This window comes from Syngnathoides biaculeatus, chromosome 16 (assembly GCF_019802595.1).
Source record: "Syngnathoides biaculeatus isolate LvHL_M chromosome 16, ASM1980259v1, whole genome shotgun sequence".
In the NCBI taxonomy this organism is placed as follows: Eukaryota; Metazoa; Chordata; class Actinopteri; order Syngnathiformes; family Syngnathidae; genus Syngnathoides; species Syngnathoides biaculeatus.
This window is the reverse complement of record NC_084655.1, coordinates 11,808,119-11,831,920: the sequence shown is the minus strand read 5'-3', so window position 1 is coordinate 11,831,920 and position 23,802 is coordinate 11,808,119. Positions and strand designations below refer to the sequence as shown.

The 23,802-nt window shown below is 41.2% G+C and overlaps 1 protein-coding gene across 4 annotated transcripts in view; it reads left to right on the top strand.

Moving 5' to 3' along the window:
• Positions 1-23: 23 nt before the first annotated feature.
• The window catches only part of LOC133513948 (myosin-10), a 47,120-nt gene continuing 23,341 nt past the window's right edge, over positions 24-23,802 (top strand). For 2 of the 4 annotated variants that reach the window (XM_061845067.1, XM_061845064.1), the window contains exons 1-3: positions 24-365; positions 2,959-3,336; positions 8,929-9,085. In XM_061845067.1, the coding sequence (XP_061701051.1) occupies positions 2,992-3,336; positions 8,929-9,085 (502 nt within the window). In that variant the 5' untranslated portion in view covers positions 24-365; positions 2,959-2,991. The other 2 variants (XM_061845066.1, XM_061845065.1) reach the window with 2 other exon arrangements.

Genomic DNA, 23,802 nt, shown 5'->3' with positions numbered 1-23,802 from the left:
CAAAGTTGCCATTCTTCTTTTCCACTGAAAGAATTGTTTTACAGTATCTGACAGCCAAACCGACAGTGACTATTTATCAGTTGGGGGGTGCAGTGAAGTGAATTTGGAGTCCGTTGTAGGCGGGGGCTGCGGGGGCTGCGGCGGCGGTCACTGTCGGGTCTAGGAGGGGCCCCTGTGTCGTAGCAGCAGCAGCAGCAACAGCAGCAGCCCTGCCTCTCCTCTGTGGTGCGATTGCATGCCAGAGGCCAAACACATGCCCGCATCTCCATTGTGCGCGAGGAGCAGAACGTTACACGGCGGCTGCGCATCAGTTGCACGGCGGACTGCGTGGGGAACCGCACTCGAGCTTCTCGGAACGACACCAGGTGAGTTTCCGAGGTCACCCGCCGTATATGGATGATGATGATGATGGGCGGCTGGCGGCGCGGTCGAGGTTCTCTCCCAAACTTAGTTGGACGAGGCTCGTTATTCCTATGATGTGAGCGGGTTCAGAAGGCAGCTTTGCATGCTCGTTTGTTGTCTGATTTTCTTTCAGACTTGTTAATCAGATGTACTCGAATTAGAGGACACAGCCTGCGCTATAATTAGCAGTTTAAGCTAGCAGCAAGAGTGCACTTTGGGTGAAACTAAACAAACAGGTAGAACCGTTATCGGCTCATGAGCTTGTCTCTTAAATCTAAAGACATGATACGACCACGCAGCACTATTAACTATCCATTTCCTTCACTTTTGCTATGCTTAATTCCTATCGCATATATGTATATATATTTTTGAATGGGTCAACGAGTTTTTTGTCGCCAGTTTGGGTTTTGCCAATGCATAATGTGTTCACATTAACCGTATGTTTTGAAGTTGCCAGCCAGCTCGTGCGTTACAATCGATTCCTGTGTGTTCCAAATGGCAACGGTTAGGTAGATGTTTTTTTTTTTTTTTTTATGTGAAGTTAATAACGTATCGGTGTCCCGTTGAGGGTACACGGAGCGGCGCAGTTACGCACAATGCGCAACGATCATGACACAGTCCAAACGGGCACACTGCGGCTCATGCACACTCTGCACTCAACTCTCTTGTTGACAACTTTTATCTTATCTCTTAATTTCCAACGTGTTCTGGATTGTTTTCTTTTGTCCAAATTTTAACCAAAGAAAAGCAAAGTTTTATCGGAAATGATCAGATTGGACAGAATATTTGGTACACTGTACACATCGAATAATAGAGCTGTATCAGAGATTTGGCTTCACAAAAAAAATAATCTTCAGTTTTCATTGTTACTGCCATGGATGTGTTGTTTTGTAGGAATTACTGTGATCGTAGTGGTTAGTTGAGAGGGTCTGGGTTTCAATCTCTGCCAAGGCCCACCAGTACAGTGCATTTTCTCACTGTAGTTGGGTGGGTTTTCTGCAGGTACTCCACCTTCCTCCCATAGTTCCATAAAACTTGAATGTAATTAAATAGGGTCAAATATTGTCGATTGGTTCACACACGTGACTTCCATACTATTTTCCACTAACTGACAGTGTGAATTTGAGTGTGTATGTTTATCTGTTTCTATATGATGTGACTGACGAGCGACCGGTTCAGGGTGTTGTCTGATTTTCACCTGAAGTCAGTTGAGATAGATTCCAGTTTCCCATGACCCTGAAAAGGATAAGATTTGGAGGAAACATGGACAGATGACATGATGTGGAACTGATTGTCAAAAAGCTTAATGTCGCTTAATATCTCTGAAAACTGCAATCAATCATCACTAAAACTTGTGTTTGTATCTCTACTCATGTTCAGTAAAACCTCTGTAAATCTCAAAACAATGACCCAAGCAATAACCTGTCCACGTCAAGCCTTTTCTTCTCCACAGGTGCTTACTGTAGAGAAAAAGATTAATTTCGTTAAACCATCATCAATTGTCAACAAAATGTTTGTGGACATCTCGACTCATGGCAACTTCCACTTCAAAATTCTTTCCCATTTTTTCCCTAAAGGAAAAGCCTAATGTGTGCACCATCTCTAATATTCTTCTGGTATTTTCAGAGGTGGACGTGGGCATGAGTACAGTTGTCCAGATGTGGAAAACAACTGGTGTTATCGTTTTGATATTTTCTGAGATTGAAGTGGGATGAGATGTACACTCGAGCTTTTTTGCATGAACGTGTTTTGGATTGTTCTCATCATTTAGTTGTATGAGAAGGTCAATATTAATGGACCTGAGTAGATTGTACAAGTCCTTAACTAATGGGTGTGTGTGGGTGTAAATAATCTATTTTCTATATCTCTAGTGCTCGTTATTCATTTTTATCCTTTATTTTTCCAGCCACATAAGGCAATTTATAACAGATTCTCATTGACAATACCAACCTCACATAGGTTTGCAGTTGAGCTGGAGCCTATTCTGACTGACTTTGGACAAGAGGTAGGACAGACCCTGGATTGGTCACCGGCCAATCCCAGGGCACATAGAGTACATACAAACTACCGTTCACATTCACACCTACTGTCAATTTGGAGTCATCTTTTTGGACTGTGGGAGGATTACCAGGAGAAACCCCACGCAAGTATGGGGAAAGGATGCAAACTCCAAACAAGAAGGCAAAAAATGCAATTCAAACTGAGCAACTTAAAACTGTGAGGCACACATGGCAACCATCACCACAATGAGCTGTTGATTTTTATTTTGTCTATCCTGTACATACTGTTTTGATTTTTTTTCTTGGTCTGGGTGCATTCAATTGTTTAAAAAAAAAAAAGATAGTTTATTATGTAACTGAAAACGTACTTCCATGTGACATCATTTTAGTACAAAAAAAAACATTCAAAAGCAAAAATTGGAAAGTACAGTTTGAATTAGCACCCAGAAAAATTTGGATGACCAGTCAAGATAAACTAAATATGTACCTTGGGGTAGTGAGTGTACAATTTTTACATGTTGGTGGTATTTTGGGGTTTACCACTTATCTCTTACAGGTGCCCACATTGCTCTCATCAACCCAACATAAGATGTCCCATCGAAGTGGTCAAGAGGACCCGGAGCGGTACCTCTTTGTGGATCGTGCCGTGGTTTACAACCCGGCCACACAGGCTGACTGGACAGCCAAGAAGCTGGTTTGGGTTCCCTCAGAGCGCCATGGTTTTGAGGGGGCCGGTATCCGTGAGGAGCGTGGTGAGGAGGTTGTGGTGGAGCTGGCTGAAAATGGTAAAAAGGTGGTGATCAACAAGGATGATATCCAGAAGATGAACCCTCCCAAGTTCAGCAAGGTGGAGGACATGGCCGAGCTCACCTGCCTGAACGAGGCATCTGTGCTACACAACCTGAAGGACCGCTACTACTCTGGACTCATATATGTGAGTAATCGAGCCCTCTTAGTAGTTTTTCATAACTGTATATTTCTCATGTGGTGGTGTTGAAGCTTCAAACCTATCTCATACAGTATTTACTGTTTCTTGCACACCACTTTTGACCTTTCGCCATTTGTTATGCAACAGCTGTATGTTTTATTTATCAGTCTGTGTTTGAGAAATTGGAACAGGATGGTCGTTGAACTTCCTCACCACACATGTTGCACATGTGTAGTAAATCTAGGTTGGGATTAAACCACTGCTCTCTTCATCTGAACTATTCTCTTTAGGCCCCCTGGGTGAAATGCAGACTATATTGAAGTACTGTTCAAGTATTACACTGTACTGTATCTACAAATGTACAGTCACTATAAACGGAACATTTTTTTTTTTGGGTGTTCTAGATTTCTCTGATCGTGACCCATTTTATAGTTTTCAGGAATAGAATCTAGGTTGGTTATCACCTGAGGGAAAATCATTCAGGGACTATGAGCAGAATTGTCGAAAGATCTTAGTGCACTTTACAATCGCAGTTTATGCGATAAGAATTAACAGGCTAGTTTACGATATAAAACAAGATTTTTTGGTGTGTATTGTTTGTTATGCGTGATGCATTCTTTCATGCGTTATACAGTATATCCACACTCATGACGTGTCTGAACCGCTGTTCTGTAAACGTAAATAAGGCCGCTGTTTGCTTGAGTCGACATTGTTTGGGTTCTGTTCAGACAACGCGAACCATAAGCAGAGCGCCTCACTGTGGTTTAGAGATTATTTGATTCAGATTTGCTGAATTGGAGCAAAAAAAAATTCCAATGCATTGCTGAATTGATATTTTTATCCAACTCTATTGCAAATAGTCATAATGTTGTGGGTGCTTCGTGTATTTGTAGTTTACTGTACAGAGAAACCTTGAAGGAATGGACTGATAGAGGACAATTTAAGCACTTCTTTGAGGCCATATGCACCCATATTACTATACAGTAAAAAAATGTTGTGTAGGTTTTTGTTCCTGGCCTAAAACACCCTAGTGAGGATAAGCAGTATGGAAAACAAATGGATGGATATATCATGCCTTCTTATGTTATGGATCTATATATTTCCTCCAGCACTGCTATCAAAACATAGCAACTGTTCACATTTCTCTTATACTTTGAATCCCAGATCCCTTTTTAAATTCTTTTCTTTTTTTTTTTTTTTTTTTTAAATATAAACCTCTAATACAGTCATTCCCAAACAGTGTGCCGGGATACATTAGTGTGCCGTGAGCGCTCTGCAGGTGTGCCGTGGGAAGTTATCCAATTTTATGTAATTGCTAAAAAACATTTATTCCAAGAAATAATGTATCTTTAATCATCTATTTAGGCACAATGACAGACAGAACAAAAAAATCCTCTTCCATTAGAGGGCACGAAGTACATACAATAATGAATCGATCAATTTTTGGTGACATTTACTTTTGTTGGTGTGCCGTGGGATTTTTCAATTGTAAAATATGTGCCTTGGCTCTATAAAGGTTAGAAATCACTGCTCTAATACCCAGGTGGCTTGGTCTGTGCTTTGTCATGGCTCATGTTCACCTCAGGATCTTTTTAATTAGTATTTTGGCTAAAACAAATTGGAAGCATGTGTTCTCATTTAGTGGGATTTTTTTTTTTTTTTTGACAGGAAGAACTTCTAGTGCAATTGTTTGACTTACCTCCTCAGAGTTTAACTATATCCAGCGCAGACATGATGTAATGCCCCTCTAACCCTTTCTCATGCCGCGGATTTAAAATTTAGGTGAAGGGTTCAGCATTTGAGTCATAGCGCCAACATTTGACGCACGCCGTCATTTAGGTGCCGGTCACTGTTGTAGCATCTAGACCGAATGAGGGTGACTACATACTTGATTGGAAGGGTTTATTTCGACGAGGTGGTGTGTCACAAGCTAATCAGAGCTCTACTACACTGGGCCGGACCACAGTAGCTTGGAAACAGGCAGGCTTTTGTATCGTAGGATAAGCCTCAGCTGTCAGAAAGCATCAGCATTCTTCCATGACAAAAAGATTGTCCTATTGTCCATCTGTCTGTGTGCTTTTCTTCTGTTGTCCACTTCAGCTTGCTTGTTAGTGTCACCATATTTCTTCTCTTTTTTTTATTTTAGCTTTTAAGTGACAATGTTTCAAACAAAAAGTGCCTCCCATCCATTATATTCTGCACAGGGCTTCATGCTGTCTGACGTCACAATTCTTGAATTGTTTGTTTTGAATTAAGAATAATTTGAACATTCAAATTTGTGAACAAGCAGAACATCTTTTCTGATAGATTGTTGGTGAGATCAGACAGCCTGTTCTTGAATCTAAACCTAAGAATTAGGAAGCAGAAGACACCTGCCATCAGTGTGATTTGATTCCATGCATAAATTGTAGGGGTCATGTCAAAGGTTGCTCTGTTGTGTCTTTTCCCGTTGCTATGACATGTACACATGAGAGTGCTATTAAGGGAACGGTGAAGGTCTTCTTTACAACAGGCACACTGACTAGTGGCATGAAAGCCCTGACGTGGTGCACAGAGTGGCCTCTCCACTCCAGTGGAGAGTAGCATATCCATGTCCTGTCCAGAGATGCCAGATGGGGTCGGCTGTCATGTCCGCTGTTGTCTGTGTGTTGCTCAGCTGTTACCAGGCCACAGGAACCCCTACCCTGGGTCTGATTTCACAGTGGAAATATCAGATTCCTTTTCCTGGATGGTGCTAGGAATTATGTTGAGTTATTTGTATGGCCTGCTCCCGCCAGTACCGTACTAGCGAGGTTTTACCATGAGTATCTTTGTCCTGTGAGCGTTATATCACTTTTATCACTCATGCAAAGGACATAGCGACTGCATTACATCTGAGGTTTGACATCCATCCATCCATCCATCCATCCATCCATCCATTTTCTGAGCTGCTTATCGTCACAAGGGTTTTGGGAGTCCTGGAGCCAATCCCAGCTGTCAAGGGGCAGGAGGCAGGGTACACCGAAACTACTGTGCCCAGCCAATCGCAGGGCACATGGAGACAGACAACAATCACACTCACAATCACACCTAGGGACAATTTAGAGTCTACAATTAATACATGTTTTTGGGATGTGGGAGGAAACCAGAGGGCCTGGAGAAAATCCACGCAGGCATGGGAAGAACATGTAAACTTCACACAGGGAGGGCCAGCATTTGAACCCTGGTCCTCAGATCTATGAGGGCAACGCTCTACAGCTGCACCACCTTGCCATCTGAGGTTTAACATATTTTCAAATTTTCTTAAGGAACTACAACTGTGGTGTACAGTGTTGAGGAAGGGAGAGTGTTAGCCCATTTACACATATTACATTGTATCCCCTAATCAAAGAGTCTGTCTTCAGGCAGGTTGGCAGAACAAATGAAATACAGTGGCCACAAAAGGTAAAAAAAAATAAAATAAAAGATTCATTTTGAATGACAGTAATTGACCCTGAGAGCGTTACAGGTGCATAGGTGAGGATGTACAAATACCCGACTTGAATTTCATGGTCTATTTATAAACAGTTTGAAAAAATATCAATACTCATTGAAGTCAAATTACAGTGTAAGGTTGACGTTCTACTGATATTCTAGATAGCCTCTCAACAGCAGCGCTACTACCGTACATTCGTCCGCACCAGGAATCGACTAAAAACAAAAAATCCATTGTTATATCAGACCCAATATCAGCTGGAAAAATAAAGTTCCTACTGGGTTTCTTGCTTTAGCTTTATGCCCCTCTGCTGGGGATCCAGTCCACTGAATTAGACCTTTGGAAATGACATTAGGCTCCCGTCTTTGTTTTGACCAGCCCCTCTTTGCTTCGTCCATTTCTTTCTACAGCGGTCTCCTTTTTCATCTGCGTCTCTTGTACAGAGCATCATTTGTTGTTGTTTTAGGGGCTCCAGTCAGCACTGGGCTATTATATAACAATTCCAGTATGCTGTCTGGCTCCTTGCTTCGTGCTGGAAGTCCTTTCACAGTCGACTCTAATTATGATACATATGTCAGCATGTGTGATGGTTCAATGGGCAATAAACAGCTGGCTGCACTCTCGTCTTGCCAATTAATAGCAGGGTGCGTAAATGTAGAATGTAGAAAATGGAGGTCTCCAAAATAGTTGGGCAATTACCGAAAAAGATTTTTCCAGAAACTGTACATACATCGTAACACTGTTAACAGATTAGGTTTCTTTTTCTGCTTTGCTGTATGGTTCCAGAGTCGATAGAATGAATAACAAAGGTCAACTACAAAACCCCTATAGCATCTGTTAAAAAGGAAGCAGTAATACCCCACCAGGGCCTCTCACTCATTTCTGTCCTCCTCCTCTCTGGTCAATTAAGACTACAACAAAACTGAGACTGACGGGTTCTCATAACACACACATTCTCACGGGTAATCACTGGGCCAATGACATCGTCAATTGCAACACCATAGTAAGAAAGTAGGTTAATCGCTGACAGGCTAAATGGTTGGTACAATGGTCATAATAATACATGTAATTTGTAGTATTCAAAGTATTCAGACCCCTTTACATTTTTTCGCTCTTCTTTGTATTACAGCCGTTTTCATAAGAATCTCTTTTCCCCTCTATAATCTATGGACAACCCCCTTTATTGACAGAAAAAAAAATACAATACAGCCGTGAGGTGTTTTTTGGGGGGGAATGATGCAAATTTTTCACATCTAGATGTGGGGATTCTCTGCCATTCCTCCTTGCAGATCCTCTCCACTTCTCTCAGATCGGATGGTGAATGTCGGTGGACAACCATTTTCAGGTCTCTCCGGAGATGCTTAATTGGCTTTAAGTCAGGGCTCTGGCTGGGCCATTCAAGGGTAGTCACAGAGTTGTTCTGAAGCCACTCCTTCATTATTTTAGCTGTGTGGTCAGGGTCATTGTCTTGTTAGAAAGTGTACCTTCAGCCCAGTCTGATGTACGGAACACTCTGGAGAAGGTTTTCCTCTAGGGTATACCTGTACTTACCTGCAACTAGTCGTCCTGTCCCTGCAGCTGAAAAACATCCCCGAAAAGATAATGCTGCCACCACCATTCTTCGTTATTTGGACTCCATTGGACAGGTGATGAGCAGTGCCTGCTTTTCTCCACACATCCCGCTTAGAATTAAAGGAGAAAAGTTGTCTTGGTTTTATCAGACCAAAGAATCTTATTTCTCACCGTGATGGATTATGGAGAATTATTTTTTTTTCCCGCAAACTCCATGCAATCTTTCATGCATACTTGCACTGCCGAGAGGCTTCCGTCGGGGCAAAAAAAAAAAAGACTAGTTAGGCGGATGCAGCCTCATTTTTATATGCGTGCTTACATGACAATTTTTTAAGTCATTAAAATTTGCCAGGCTCATTACCTATATTCTTCTCAGTAGTGTATAAAATGGATATGACATTCTTTTTTTCACTTTTAAAGGACTTTAACGTCTTCTGACCAATGGTAACTAAATCTGTCGTGTTAGAACAAAAAGATGTGAACTTGTGTGGTCTGGGTCTGATAACTGATAACTCCCCCGGGAGTGTAATTTTTTGATTCAGTATTTGTCTTATTCCATTTTCTCTCTGCAGACATATTCTGGCTTGTTCTGCGTGGTCATCAACCCCTACAAGAACTTGCCCATCTATTCAGAGAACATCATTGAGATGTACCGGGGGAAGAAGAGGCACGAGATGCCGCCTCACATCTACGCCATCTCGGAGTCAGCATACCGATGTATGCTTCAAGGTAAGACTTTCTTTCGTCAGATTTGTGAAGACATTTTTGCTCTCAATGTTAGTGACAATTTTAGAACTGGACATTGCTGCCATGCGTGAGCGTACTCTGATATTTTTGATTTCTTACGTTGCTAAGAATGTGTGAACAATATATTTCTTAGCAGCAGATGAGTAGAATTTTTAGCCAAGTGTTTCAAAATTCATGGTTGCTGCTGCCCAAGAATGTGCTCCCTTGCGATGAGTCATATTTGTACCCACAGCAGCGTGGATGACTGCTTAGCACATCTGCCTCACAGTTCTGGAGACTGGAGTTCAAATCCCGGCCTCGCCTGTGTGGAGTTTGCGTCCCAAAAACATAGATGAATGGAAACAATGTCAATTGCCTATAGGTGTGATTGGGAATTTTAATTTGTTTTTGTCTGTCCCGAAGATAGCTGGGATAGGCTCCTGTACGCCTGCAACGCTATTGTGGATAAGTGGAATAGAAGATGAAAAAATAAATGAATATTTCTACTCAGTCTGAAAAAAATTTGGGATTAATGCATCCCTTATATGTACATATGTACAGTCACTCACATTTGAAAAATGTACGGGTGTGGTCAGTCATGCCCGCAAATATAAAGTTGCGGCTCTGATTAGGGATGGAATCTCAAGACCATAAAATAAATTACTGAGTTGCTATACCCGAGTATATTGTTATCTAATGCCATAATCATAATTTCTTTGACACTGCACAGACAGAGACAGACATTTTTAAAGAGGTCATTGGACATTCAATTTCAAAACTATTCCTATGATCAAATCATTTCATTTCATCATGATGTATTGTTATAATCTTGGGTAATTTACGGCACTATCTATTGTCAAGCCATTGATGAAAGTTAGCAGTAGATGATCTTGGTCTTCCTAAAGCATGGAGAGGGGGAAAGTTATCGACTTCAAGATAATGCAGTACCACGGTGGAAAATGTTATGGACAGACTAGTCTAACATTAGAACTTAGATAAAGTCAAAATAAATCACAATCTCATACTTATTATATTTAGATACTGAAACATAACCCATGTTATTTCCCAGAAATGTTTTCAATGTAACTCAGGGGTGCCCAGAATTTTTCCCCCAAGATCTGGTGTAAAAACTGTGCCAAACAAATATGAGCGTTTCATCTGAGATGTCACACTGTGGCGACCCCTAATCTGACAAGCCACAAGAAACTTACTTACTTACTATCTACTTTTCAAGCAGTCAGCCTCTTGTGATCGACCGGCGGGGAGGGGGTGGCCGGGAATGTGGAGGTGCACGTGCGCATCGCCACGACTGCCGTAAATAGGAGGCCGGCTTCCTCGAACGCGCCTCTATGTGCGTGCGCGCTACGTATTTGCCACACCTGAATCAAGCGACGAGGTGGATGATACTCTGTCTTTTTTTTTTTTTTTTTTTTTTTTTTTGGGCACGCCGTCACACGATCAATCAAAACTGCCTCGCGATCGACTCGTTGAGCACCCCTGGTGTAACTGTATTTCCTTTGACATGGCTCATTATGACTTTCAATGTAAATGGGCTCGCAATCCATGAAGCAGCTCGCAACATGCGCTTTCGGCATCACTTCCAAACATGCTCAGTACGGTTAACTTGCATTTCCTTTTTCTGCGTGATTACTGATTGTTGAGGATCAGGCTTGTTTTGTTACCAGTGTTTATGAAATAAACACGTAAATTAATGTCAAGACTACACAAAAGGAGAGACGTCTTTCAATATCTATTTTTTCTACTCGTAACAAATTTTAGGCGCGTGATTTTTCATGCTCGACATTGCAGATTTGCGAGCGCAATGGCGCGCGAGCGTGATCGGGCCTGTCAAATGGGAGTGACGGTAAGTATTCGCAGCCTATGCGCATTCCTTTGTTGATACACTTGTCGGAAATGACAGTCTGAAGTCTTTTTGACTCCAACAACACAGGTTTGGCACAATTTATCTTTGGGAAGTTTTTCCTATTCCTCTTTCCAGTCCCTCTACTACTGTACTACTGTACAGTAAGTGTGAATGGTTGTTTTTTTTCGATGTGCCTTGCGATAGTCTGGAGACCAGTTCATTGTGTACCCCACCTTTCGCTTGGAGATAGCTGTGATAGGTTACAGCGCGCCTGTGATCTAAGTGAGGATAGGTGGGACAGAAAATGGATAGCTGGAATAAGGCTGTACCAAAATGTAGAAAAAGTGTGGTAATTACTTTCCAGATGCACTCTATCATCACATCACAGATGCTGAAAACTCTCATGTGGTTAGTGAAAGGGCTTCCTTCAGGAGCTCAAGTTTCATAATGGCGAGGCTTCCAGAGAATGAGAGTGAGCTCTAGCTTACAAATTCTCAAGACTTTGCACTCAAAACTTACACTTGAGCCACAGTCTGTAATTATTGTCCATCAGTGTCAAAGGTTCCTCCTTTAATGGTAGTGTACATGTCACCCAGCGTCCCTGATCATTTTCTTGTCATTCCCTAAATTTGAGAGGGATATCCAGTTTGTGGTCATCCATCACACTGTGTCTTCATCAGACCCTTAATAATGAGATCCCGCTGTTGTTTTGGAAAGTTCTCTCTGAACAATGGCTGTAGTTGTAGGATGCAATTTAGAAAACAGCATAAAAGTACAGGCTTCAACATATCGTTGCATAAAGGAACAATGAATGATTTTTTTTTTTTTTTTTGTAGCTGTTTTCAATACAGCGTGGTTCACCCTTAAAAACAATGCTATTTCCTTAATGGATTAAAACTCAAAACCCACTAGCTATCTATTTTACGACATGCTCTGTAACAGCCACTAATGTGATGTTAAATTACTAGAGTCAAGTAGACGCTCACTTTGCTCCCTTTTCGCTATTGTGGAATATAATGCCATCACTCGTAGTCATAAGCGTGCTAAAAATGGCTTAGTTTGTGGTGTTTGTTACGTTCACAGCTGCAAGGTTTGTGTGTGTGGCTGATGTGTTCTCAGCTCCCTGTCATTACAGCCTTGAGGCTGCTCTCTGTATGATGTTTGGTTGGATGTCCAAACAGCTGAAGCCATGACTCAAGATTGATCATGGCCAATATATAAAACCACATTGCACCAGTTTCTCAAACAGAACCCCCTGCATGTGAAGATCTGTGCTGTGTAGTTCTGGAAGTTATTTTTTTAAGATTTGTTTTCCTCGGATTTGAGTTTATTTTCTTGCCTTTTCTGTTCTAATTCTTTTCCTCCTTACTCACAAGATATAGAGAGATAGATATACATACTCATATTGGGGAGATTACAGTATATTATTCCCTACACTACAAAATGCATATTTTGAGGGAGGAAATAACACAATGAGAATGCACTGTGGCCCAAAACTTGAAGTACGTACAATACCATGGCTTACCTGTACCTTCCTACCCCTTGTATATAAATCTCTATATAAATCTTATATTTAAACCTTTCTCAGCCTATGAACATGATGGAAGACATTTACCTCGATATGGGACAGCCCCCGAGCCACCATTGTTTTTCGACCCCATTTTTCCCCGCGGGTGGTTTTATTCTTTTGAGCCACTGCTCAACACAGGGAGGGGCAGGGGGTACGGTGGTTACTGGAATGAGGTCATCACTGTCCCCTCGATAAATACCTTGTCGTGCTAAATTCTACATGCTGAGTCACGGTCAAGTTGTCTCAAGAGGCCATTACACACAGAAGTACTTCTTTGAGCAGGAGTGCATCACCATGGATACTGTGTGTGCATGTGTGTGTGTGTGTGTGTGTGTGTGTGTGTGTGTGTGTTCGCGCACGTGCAACCAAAATAACCATGCCCAGGAACCTCAGATAGACGTGTCACTTGTTGTGTGACAATGTTTTAGCAGGCATGAAAAAGGGACCTTTGTGTTAGTGAATGTCCTTACACTTGTTGCATACAACCAACCCGGGCTAGTTCATGCTGGGGGGGAAAAAAACAGCCTTAAAAAAAAAATACAACCCTAGTTTCTAACTGCAAATGTACCTCCTTTTCTTACACAAGGAGCTGGTCTTACTCTTTTGTGCCTTTTGTTTGCATCACTCACTGTTTCATTCCTCATTTGGTCTTTTTCCAAGAACAAAACCTTGTGGCTCGGAAGAGAGGAATTTCCCACATCCTTGAAGACATTTCGGTCGCCCCTCGCTTAACATGAAAAATACAACCACAGATCTGTCTTCTTTAGTCTTTATTTCCTACCCTTTTTATACGGAAACATAGCAAGAGTAGTTTGGAAGTTTGCTTTTAGGATACGGCTGGTATTTCTGTGGTATGCCCCCTTCATTGTTGACAACGTTGCATTGTGCTTTGCTATTCCCGTACAAATCTGATATTACAGTCGCTAATATATTTCAACATTCTTTGAGTCATTGTGATAGTTTCTACATCATCTATTGATTTGGTCACATTAGTTGTTTATAGCCATCTGCTTTTCCTGATCTAAAACAGTGTAGTTTGTGATAAAGGATAATATTTTTCCCCACTCTTGACCAATGCAGGCATTTTCCCACTTTCATTAAGTTCTCAGAGAAAAATGTACATGTTCATCACTAGATTGCATTGCATTGCAGAAACAGGATTAGGTGTACACTTTGGTCAAATTGAAGAAAACTATTGGAGGTTGGTGGGTGTTCTTCGTGTCATCATAGTTTATGTGATTGTTTGTATTATAATTTAAGATGTCTTTATATCTCTGGATCAGATACCTTGTCTAGATACTACTGAGACATGCAAGTGTAAACTGATTGCTACCAAAACTGCGTATGATTTAAACTCAGTTTTAACAACTCATGGAAACTGTTCAACAGCTTTTTCTTCATTTTGAATTTCTTATTTAGTGATCATCTTGAATTTTTTTGTCAAAGCCGAGAAAAATTTTGACTGACTCTAGATCCCGAAAAGCGATCATTGTAAAGCAGTGAAGAAAAGTTAAATGTTGATAAGCAATGTGTATTTGATTTCTGGACTTTCTCTGCCATAATATTCAACGATATCAACAATAAGGACTATTGTTAAGACTGTAAATAAAAATAATTTCTGGTTTGATCTTTGAGGCTACTTAGGTAACTTTTGCATATGATACCATTTATAAAAGTAAACCAGTAAATGTCATACAGTATTTTTGTTCATTCCCGAGTACTTTGAAACTTTATTTTTTAATTTTGTTTTGGAGTAAAGTCATGGGTATTTTGGATTAATTATCTTAGCCCGAATCATAAATTAGTGTTCACATTACATATTAGGGACTATCTTTGTTGTTAAGAGGATGTCAGGCTACTTAGAATAAATCTTTCGACAAGCATGCTGTAAAAATATTTTTTTTAATGTCAAAACAGGAGGAAATGCACGGTGGCACGGCTGTAGAGCGTTTGCCTCACAGTATTGAGGATCAGGGTTCAAATCCCGGCCCCACCTGTGTGTAGTTTGCATGTTCTCCTCATTCCTGCCTGGGTTTTCTCCAGGCACTCCAGTTTCCTCCCACATCCCAAAAACATGCATCAATTGGAGACTCTAAATTGCCCCGAGGTGCAATTGTGAGTCCGACTGTTGTCTGTCTCCATGTGCTCTGTGATTGGGTGGCAACCAGTTCAGGTGGGATAGGTTCCAGCATGACCCACGTGAGGATACGTGCCTCAGAAAATTGATGGATGGATGGATGTCTTCAGATGGAAAGGAAAGAAGAGGAATGAGCAAAAATGTTGAGGTACATTAGTATTGAAGGGATAAATGTGATGCCAACTGTACAGTTCAATGAAGGGGGCGCACACTAAAAGGGACCCCCATTGCTGTCTACATTATCAGTAGTTTTGGTAGCAAGATTAAACTCTGAAGTAAATAAGAAGGATGCTGGAAGTTGGCTGAAAAGCACAGAACAAGTGAACAGGAGTTGTGCAAAAGCAAGAGAGGGCAGAGTTATGAGGGAAAGAGAGCAGAGGGTAAATGGGAAATTCAGAGGGGGCGGCCAGCATTGTGCTGCACAATGGAGGCTTTGTGCACTGCTAAGGGGGCTGGGACCTGTGTGCTGTGTGGGTGCGGATGCAGACGGGTACTCTCGAAATCTTTACTTGGAAACGAGGCCTTTCTTGGGGGGCCACGAGGGCGAGCAAAGCCAGTGGAGGGTACACATATCGCCTGAGTGATATGACAGGTGTGGTGGGTCAGACGGAGTGTGTGTGCGCGCGAGTGTGTTAGTGTGTGCGGGTGTGTTAAGGAAAGGGTGTCCGAGTCTTCAAAAGGCCTGTCTGTACACTGAGGATGTTGGAGAGATGACTTTCAGACAAATGTAAGGCCTGTTGAAGCAGTCTGTTGCTCACCCAAGCAAACACGCAGCCGCACGCCCACACTGTACTACATTTTGGCAGATGGATCTTTTAAGAGCGGACAGCTGTGGAAGTCATGCCGGATACGTTTATATTTCTGGTTTGATTTTATAGCTTCGTCCGCAGTTGTAGTTGAGATACATTCCTCACCATATGCGTACGCCTCAGTATTTCCCCTACCATTAGTGTTGTTTACACTGATTTCGGAAGAGGCACATACTGTATTTCTCTTATGCAATGATATTGTACCAATCTAAAAACACAACATGCATTACAGGACAGTGTGTATTTTAATTATACTGTACATGGTAAAGGTACAAATTAATAAAGCTGATCTTGTGTTGAAAAGTTATGGAAAGTAATTATTAGTCTTCACCTTTTTAAAACAAACCTGTTCAAAATGCTCCTTTTCTTTTCAAAATCAGATAGAGTAGCACTTTTTTTTTTCAAAGTTTTGAGTTCTTTTTTTTAATCCAGAAGTCAAAAACAACCCATTTTAGTGATCATTTCTCCAGACTGTCTCAGAGGAAATAGTTAAAAGCTTCACTTGTGCTACTAGATAAATGTTTAACCATATCAGCAGGAAGATACTATAAGAGATCACTTGACACTTTATAACACCAGTCTTTAATTAATTGATTTCTTTCATTTTGTACACTTTAATGTTGGTAGCATCATTTGTGCTAGACAAAACACACTGGCCAATATTATAGTTTGCATTGATAAATTCTACTACCTGCAAGCTGCAATCGCTGTAGAAATTGTCGAGACATCTTAAGCTGGTGCCCCCGTGACCCGGCCTCAGATAAGTGCAAGAAAACGGATGCAACAATGGATACCTAATGTTTTAAATTTCTTTACTTCTTTAAATCTGAGCACACCGTGACGTTGCAAGGTCGTGTTTCCCAATCCTTTGGAGTGACCGTTCCTAACAAATTCAGATTTCATCTGATCAGTCTTACATTATCAAACAGCTTGACACAGTAATACGCTCCCTTTTGTGATTGGGTCCCTGCTCCCCAGTGTGTGCCTGGATTCCTATGGAGCTTCAGGGCTTAGCACTCTGATATTAGAGGTGCCAGCGTAAACACACATGCATAGACATACACATGAAAACAGCCTTGTTCGGTTGGATTATGGCTGGCCTAGCCATCACAAAGAGCCTCTGTGGAATAACAAGCCATCCGAACGATTGCCATCTGCAATCGATTACTTTGCCAAATACTTTCGGCCATATCTCCTGCAACAGCTCTCTCTCTCTCTCTCTCTCTCTCTCCTCTCTCTCTCTCTCTCTCTCTCCCCCCCCCTCCTGTCATTTGCCTGAGGCTGACACCCAGTGAACAGTAACAGCCTCAGAAAAACAAAACATGACTTCTTTAACAAAAGGTACTATTGGAAATGTTTAAAAAAAAACAAACTAATGTTTTATTAAATACTGTAAGTCAGGTTGGTAGAGGCGGTGTAAAGTATCTGGTAAATTGTTTCTGCCATCAAATGTATGTTTAATTTGTGTATTATGCCACATGCACAGGGGTTCTTATCGGACCATCCAACTACATACCATCTTTATCTCCATGTTGGACTCTTGTGTTTTTTTTGTACCATAAAAGTAGGAGGTAATTTACTTGGCTGATGTAGGCCAGGGGTGTTCAATGCGTCGATCGCGATCGAAAAGTCAATCGCAAGGCAATCTTGGTCGATCGCGGGACGGTGTGCCAAAAAAAAAAAAAAAAGACATCAGCCAATGTTCCCTCTAAACTGCGCCCGTGCGCAATTGTGCACTGCTGATACAGTCTCTTCGCAGATATTCTGGGTTGCGCGGCAAAAAAAAAATAATCCAATGCAAGTTGAAAGTATAACATACAGCTATTCAGTTTGTGGCATTTTGCAATGTGATTCAATGAGTGAGGGATGACTGGTTGTTACAGCCAATGGCACATTCACATACGTATGTCAAAAATGAAAAGAAGCCACTGGTTTCTTTTCGGCACCACACAGAACTTTCTTTAACAACTACCACTCCTCTGCCACACTCCCTTTTTCCTAGTTTACCTTACACCCCACACCCCGCTCTTAAAGACGTACACACATAATTACAAATGTTGCAGTACTTTCACAGCCCATCAATGTGTTTTACAATGACAGCGTCCACCACCGCTGCTTTAGTTAGCAATACATTCTGGGCAACGTAGAGCAGAGACGAGCTAGACATGCTGCTTAGATTTACTTTTGATATTAATGCAGAAAGTTAAAAAAGAAATGCTATTGTTTTAAGATGCAATAACTATTGGAGTATGTGAATAATTGAAGAAAAAGTGGTTAAACTGGATGAGATTTTCTCTTTTCTGAGTGGGAAAGGTCTGGTCTCAAGCCAAAGTAGAAAGTTCAGGATGAGATGGTGTGTAATTTTAAAATCCCGCCTTGGCACAGCCTGATCCAGGATGAAAGCACAGACAATACAGTGTGCAAAAAGCTAATTCAGTATTTTAAATATAGCAGGCAACATAACCTTAAAACAGTTAGGGAGCATCTTGGGGTTAAAAAAAAGTCTGGGCACCCCTAATGTAAGCTGTTTTATCTGGTGGAAATGACCTACTACTCCTTTCAGCTATTAGCCCTAAAATCCTTCAGTCTTGATGGAAGTCTGCTGTTATTATCTGATTGGATCTCATTTGACTGTGCGGTCTACTTAATGTTGCAACCAATGAATGCATGTGTCAGGGGATGCAGAGTTAATCGTGGCAAGTGGTTATAGCAAGCAGAAGTGTAGGTAGGAACAACACTATCAACAGTCCAGACTAAAGTGTGACATCATTACGTCTGTTTCCACTCATACCCCCACTCAACAGATGTTATCAGCCCAGATGCCAAGACTTGTGACTAGAAAGTGCGGACATGGACTTTTTTTTTTTTTTTTTAATCTCTAATGCTAATACCTAAATACTTAAAGGATTTGTTTGTGCTATGTTACCAAGGCGTCTGTTTTCATGAGTCATCGTGAAATAAACACATTAAATTTCAAAGAATGTATTTCTCAGTCCAATAATGTTTTGTACACCATATGAGCTCCTCACAATAAAAAACATGTAGGGTGTGGTTTTATTAACGGTGTCACCTTTTTATTTTTCAGTTTCTTATTTCACCTACACCAACCATATGTGCTGTTCTTCATTTATGTTTTACAGCAACACTTTTTTTCAAAATATAAACTTGGAATTTATACATCCACTACCTCAAGCCAGAAGCACTTATAACATGCAATATATTTCACACACTGTAAATTCTGATTTTTTTTTCCCTTTGTGCACCTTTGCAGTATGCTTGACAATGTGCCAAGTAATAAGGAAGCGAGAGAAACTTATAATTCAAAAATTCTTCTATGTAATTCAAGCCACCTGTGCATCTGTTTTCAGTGCGTTTGCATGGCACTGTTACAAATGTACCTTTCGTAATAAAAGTTTATCTTTTTGATTAATTGGCTTTGAAAGTTCAAAGCATTTCATTGTGGTTACAGTAAGTCTCTTTGAGTCGGTGCACCGATCGAGTAATTTTTTCATGCTTTGAATTGTGCGTCTACTCAGTAACTTATCACATCTTAACCTGTCTCCCTCATTTCTGCATGCCTTGGAATTTTTTAAAGGGAATGCATAATCATCATGGTGTACTCACAGGTCAGAAGAGGACCTGGCCAGGAAATTTGTCGAGACTGCCAATTTCCCCTGCTGTTATGCGAATGACACAGCTAGCATGTGGAAAGGAGTGCCAGGCCGCCCCAATTAAGTGATTTATTTATTTTTTTTTTTTTTTTTAAGTTGGATCTCATAGATCATTGAGGTCACCACCACAGAAGAGACAATGGCTCGTTTCATCAGTTGCATGCTCAGATATTCTAGTGATTTAAAACAAGCATGCATGCCATAGACACTAGAAAGCAACGTTTTTAAATATTTTGAGAGAATTCTGAAAGTTGGATTTCATTTTTCCACTGTGAGTATTAGTCTGTATTTGGTCATCAGTGGATTGATGGCTTGGTTTTCCAAAGATCGCTCTCACGTTATTTTGATCTCAAAAAATTAATAAAGATTTCTAGCTGGAATAGTTTGTTGGGATATGTAATTTGGGATTCATGTTCCCTTTCAGCTTTCAGTGATTGTATTTTTATAGTTTTGAACCTAGTTCAAGAAGTCTGGAAGTTGTATTTTATTATCCACCCCCACCCTTCCTGAAAATGCGCACCGATAAATAAGCTTGTGTGCAGGGAACATTTCCAGGCGAGGTACCTCATTAAGGTACTCTATTAACAGCATGTAATTGTACTGCCGGCGTACACAACTATGGCTTCCTCTCTTTCCTCCCTGTCGTTGTGTCTATCAAGCTTTACACCCAGCACAGTAGGTCCCTAACTCATTTCTGTGAGGGTGGGGACATTTACCAACCCCTGATGCCAAACTATTTTGGTCTGTGATCTCAGCTGCCAAATGCCGTCACCAGCCATACCTCAATCAATGCAGAAAGACCCCTAGCATTTCATCTGCAAGTATGTTAGTGGGTGACACAGTTCTATATATATAGAAGCGATTTATATTCTGTGCTTTCTGCCCTGTGTCGGGCCCCCAATGTTCCACTCTTTCACTGGTAATTTTGTATTTCCAGTTGTTCATGCTCTTCTCTGATCTGTTCCCACCACACTAGTTGGTTGGTGTGTGGTCTGTCACCTCTTGAAGTTACGCATTCCTCCTTTTGTTGAAGATTCACATTTACGTCTTCAAAGTGAGTCAAAATGAGGCAGGTCAACAGTCCACAAAGCTACTCATGACATTTTTGATACTGAATGGCACAAAATAATCGCTTTCCTATCTGGGGCAACAGGTTGTTGATTAAATATAACGTCAAAATGTACTTAACCATCAACGCTTTGTCTTCTACTCACCTGCTTCCCATTTCCCCTAAACACGTTAAACCACCAACCTGCCAAAACCGCCGCCCACTCTGCACCCCAGAGGCCCCGGTGCTGATAGGGACTGCTGAATTCCAGCACACACGCAGCGATTGGTTCACACAAATGGCCAGTCAGCTCTGTGGGGTTGTCTGGCCTGCTCTCCGTAGGTCCGTGCATACCATTGAGTGCCAAACTGGCAGCTGGTCCGACAGCATGGAAATGACTAATGCTTAGTCATTCAGCGGTTACAGAAAGCCGCAGTGAATGTACTGAAACATGCATAGTTTTACATCAGGTCTTTTATCTGTAAGCCAGAGGTCTGTAAATATCCTAACTAGGTAATTACTGTCATTAATGCCAAACATATTATGATGTAATTTGTTGCTCTTCTACTTTTTGCGCCTATTACAAGCAGAACTGCACTCCAGTAACTGTAATTGTATGGGTTCCTGCATATTTACTGAACCATGAATTGATGAGAAAACAATCACTGAAGGAGCCTGTGGCGAAATACTCTTTACTTTACATTTTCATATCTAGATCCAAATACTGAATTGTTGATCTTGCTCTCGTATAAGAATAAAAGCAAAAAAATACAGGAATTGGCTACAGTGTGGGAAATACCTTTGAAGTGGAGCAATGTACAATAATCTCGTTTCGTTTTAAATGGGGGAGTTGAGAGAGCTGATGAGTGTGCAGCTGTGGGTAAATGTCACCAAATCTAATAGAGATGAGTAGCGCGAGTGCTCAGGATTTCTGATGCGTGTGAAATGGTTGCTACGGTAGCAGACCTTTCACTGCATTCAACTGAATTTTACGACTTCTTTTATCAAGCAAATTGTGAGCTCGAGCAGCAGTATGGAAGAAATGTGTTACATCGGCCCAGTTGCAAGGACAACAAAGGGTAAAAAAAAACAAAACTGCTGTTTTAAGTTTAAAATTTCCTCTTGCTTACCCGCAGATTACCTGTGACAAAGTGGTTAGTTCTACACATCTAAACATTTGTGCACATGACATAATATTCAGGGATTGAAGTTGAGCTGGATTTCCTTGTTCCCTACGACAGCACTGATAAATGGTGGGGCTAAATTCAGGTCTGAAAGTACATTAATTTGAGGAATGTTAGGGTGAGTTTCAACATTTTTGTGTAATTTTTTTAAAAGACATTTTTCTTGAAGCCTCAACATAAGAGTGGTCCCTTAGCACAAACTTGATAAATGGGAGTGATGGAAATCATTTGGACTTTGGTTGAGGTGGCGGAAGAGTGCGAATGTTCTGGAATGTGGAGAATTAGTGTTTGCTTAATCCTCTTGGCGCTAAATTATCAGCAAAAAGAACCCTACCAGACACACTGAGCGAAAGTGACATTCGTGTTGCGTATGTGTGAAGGTTTTACACACACACACACACACGCACACACACATGTTGATTCTTGAAACTACTTGCTCCCTTCAGCATGATCTACAATACTTTCAATATACATCAGACGCTCAGTTTAATAGAGTATTTCTGTGTGGTTGACCATTAAATTGCCATTGGCCGGTTCTCCCTCCAGTGATCTGTGCTACAACACTACAAGCAGGGCCATATATATTCCCACAGTCTTAATTTACAACTAGAATGATAAATGACTTTGCGGTCTTATTTACATAATTTCCATTCAGCCTTTGCATAACTGCCTCTACATACATAGAAAGAAGTAGCTGTCACGTGTTTTACAGTGCACCTACAGGTTCTGATAAAGTTTAAAAAAAAAATTAAAAAAAAACAACTGTCGTTTTGGGATAGGAATTATGGACTTTTTACTCATTTATTATTCTTGCTCCATGAGGTAGGAGTGACCTGGCTTCGCACCGTCAGTTCAGAGGTTATACTGGGGGAAAGGTGAGGTGGAGTGGAGCAGAGGGAAATGAGAGCTACAGAGGGAAAAGGAAAGTGAGAATTACTGAGGAAGTAATGAGCTTCTGGCAAGGAAGAAAACGTTCCATTTGGTTGACCCACACCTTGCCTGCATGGCATCCTGGGAAAATATGGCCTAACAACGACCTGCCAAGTGGGTCAAGGTGGCTGCATGGACCAGGTTGTTGTTTTTACACTATTAAACAAGTTTCAAAATTAATGAAGGCATTAGAATACGCTAACCGCTCCAAGAATCTAAATGCCATGAAATCTAAAACTGAGCTATTTATTGCCAGACACTGTCATCTGCTAATTTGCTTCAGCGAGAACATGCTTCCAAATGCTGTTTGAAGAGCCGATTCAGTACAGAACAGAACAGTGGATGTTGTATTGGAAGATTTTGCATCTTTTCACCCATTTTTCTTCTAGTACTGCCTTGTACAGCACGGTGGGGCAAGTGGTCAGAGGGTTGCCTCACATTTCTCAGGTCCAGGGTTCGAATCCTTCCCCCTGCCTGTGTGGAGTTTGCATGTTCTCCCCCATGCCTGCATGGGTTTGCTCCAGGCATTCCGGTTTCCTCCCAGATCCCCAAAACATCCATTGATTGGAGACTCTAAATTGCCCTTAGGTGTGATTGTGAGTGCAACTGATGTTCGTCTCTATGTGCCCTGCAATTGGCTGTCAACCAGTCCAGGGTGGCCTTCCCGGCCAATGATAGCTGACTCCAGCACTCCCGCAACCCTTGTGAGGATAAGCACCTCAGAAAATGGACAGATTGATACTTTCTTTTAGTTTTAGCTTAGGGATCATGGGTTGATAGCAATAACTTTCATAAAACGACAGGGGATGTGGGATGAAAGGAATGATAGTCTCACTGGAAGATGATGGATCTCCACAGGAGAGCAAGGTCAAATGAAAGCGAATAAAAACAAAAGCAACAGAGTTTAAGAGGAGAAATAGTTGTCTGATGAGTAGAACAGAAAAGTGACTGCAGAGCTCATGGATGTTCACAGATGTTTGTTCCACTTTTTTCTTCATTTTGTTCTTCCGTCATGACTCCTGCTGCCAGAGGATGTAAATGTCCTGTGGAGATAATTTATCTTTCCTGTCTCACGGGGGCCATTAAGGCAGCTCCATGTGACTGATTCTGATTTGCTCCAGTGCTCAGGGTGTAAAATTACAACATCAGTACAATTTTAAACTGGTTTGTCATTTTGTGCAGATTTCAGAAATGATCTGGTGTTACTTTTCTAATCATGATGTCATACACGCAAACGACCTCCTACTTTAATCATTCAAGGCTGGTTGATGTAACTGTTTTGTGAGTGTGCTTGTTTTGGCTTCTGCATTGCATGCATGAGATAAAGGGCTCTGAGCAGGACCCATCAGGTTTGCATAGATCTGGCTGTGGAAGGCAGACTGTCTGGTCAAACTTGTGGGAAATGTAACCAGTTGTGGGACAAAGCTTATTAATCTTTCCCAACATTCAACACAAAGGGTATTATTTTCGTTTGACATATTTTTAACCTTTGTATATGTTGTTCTAG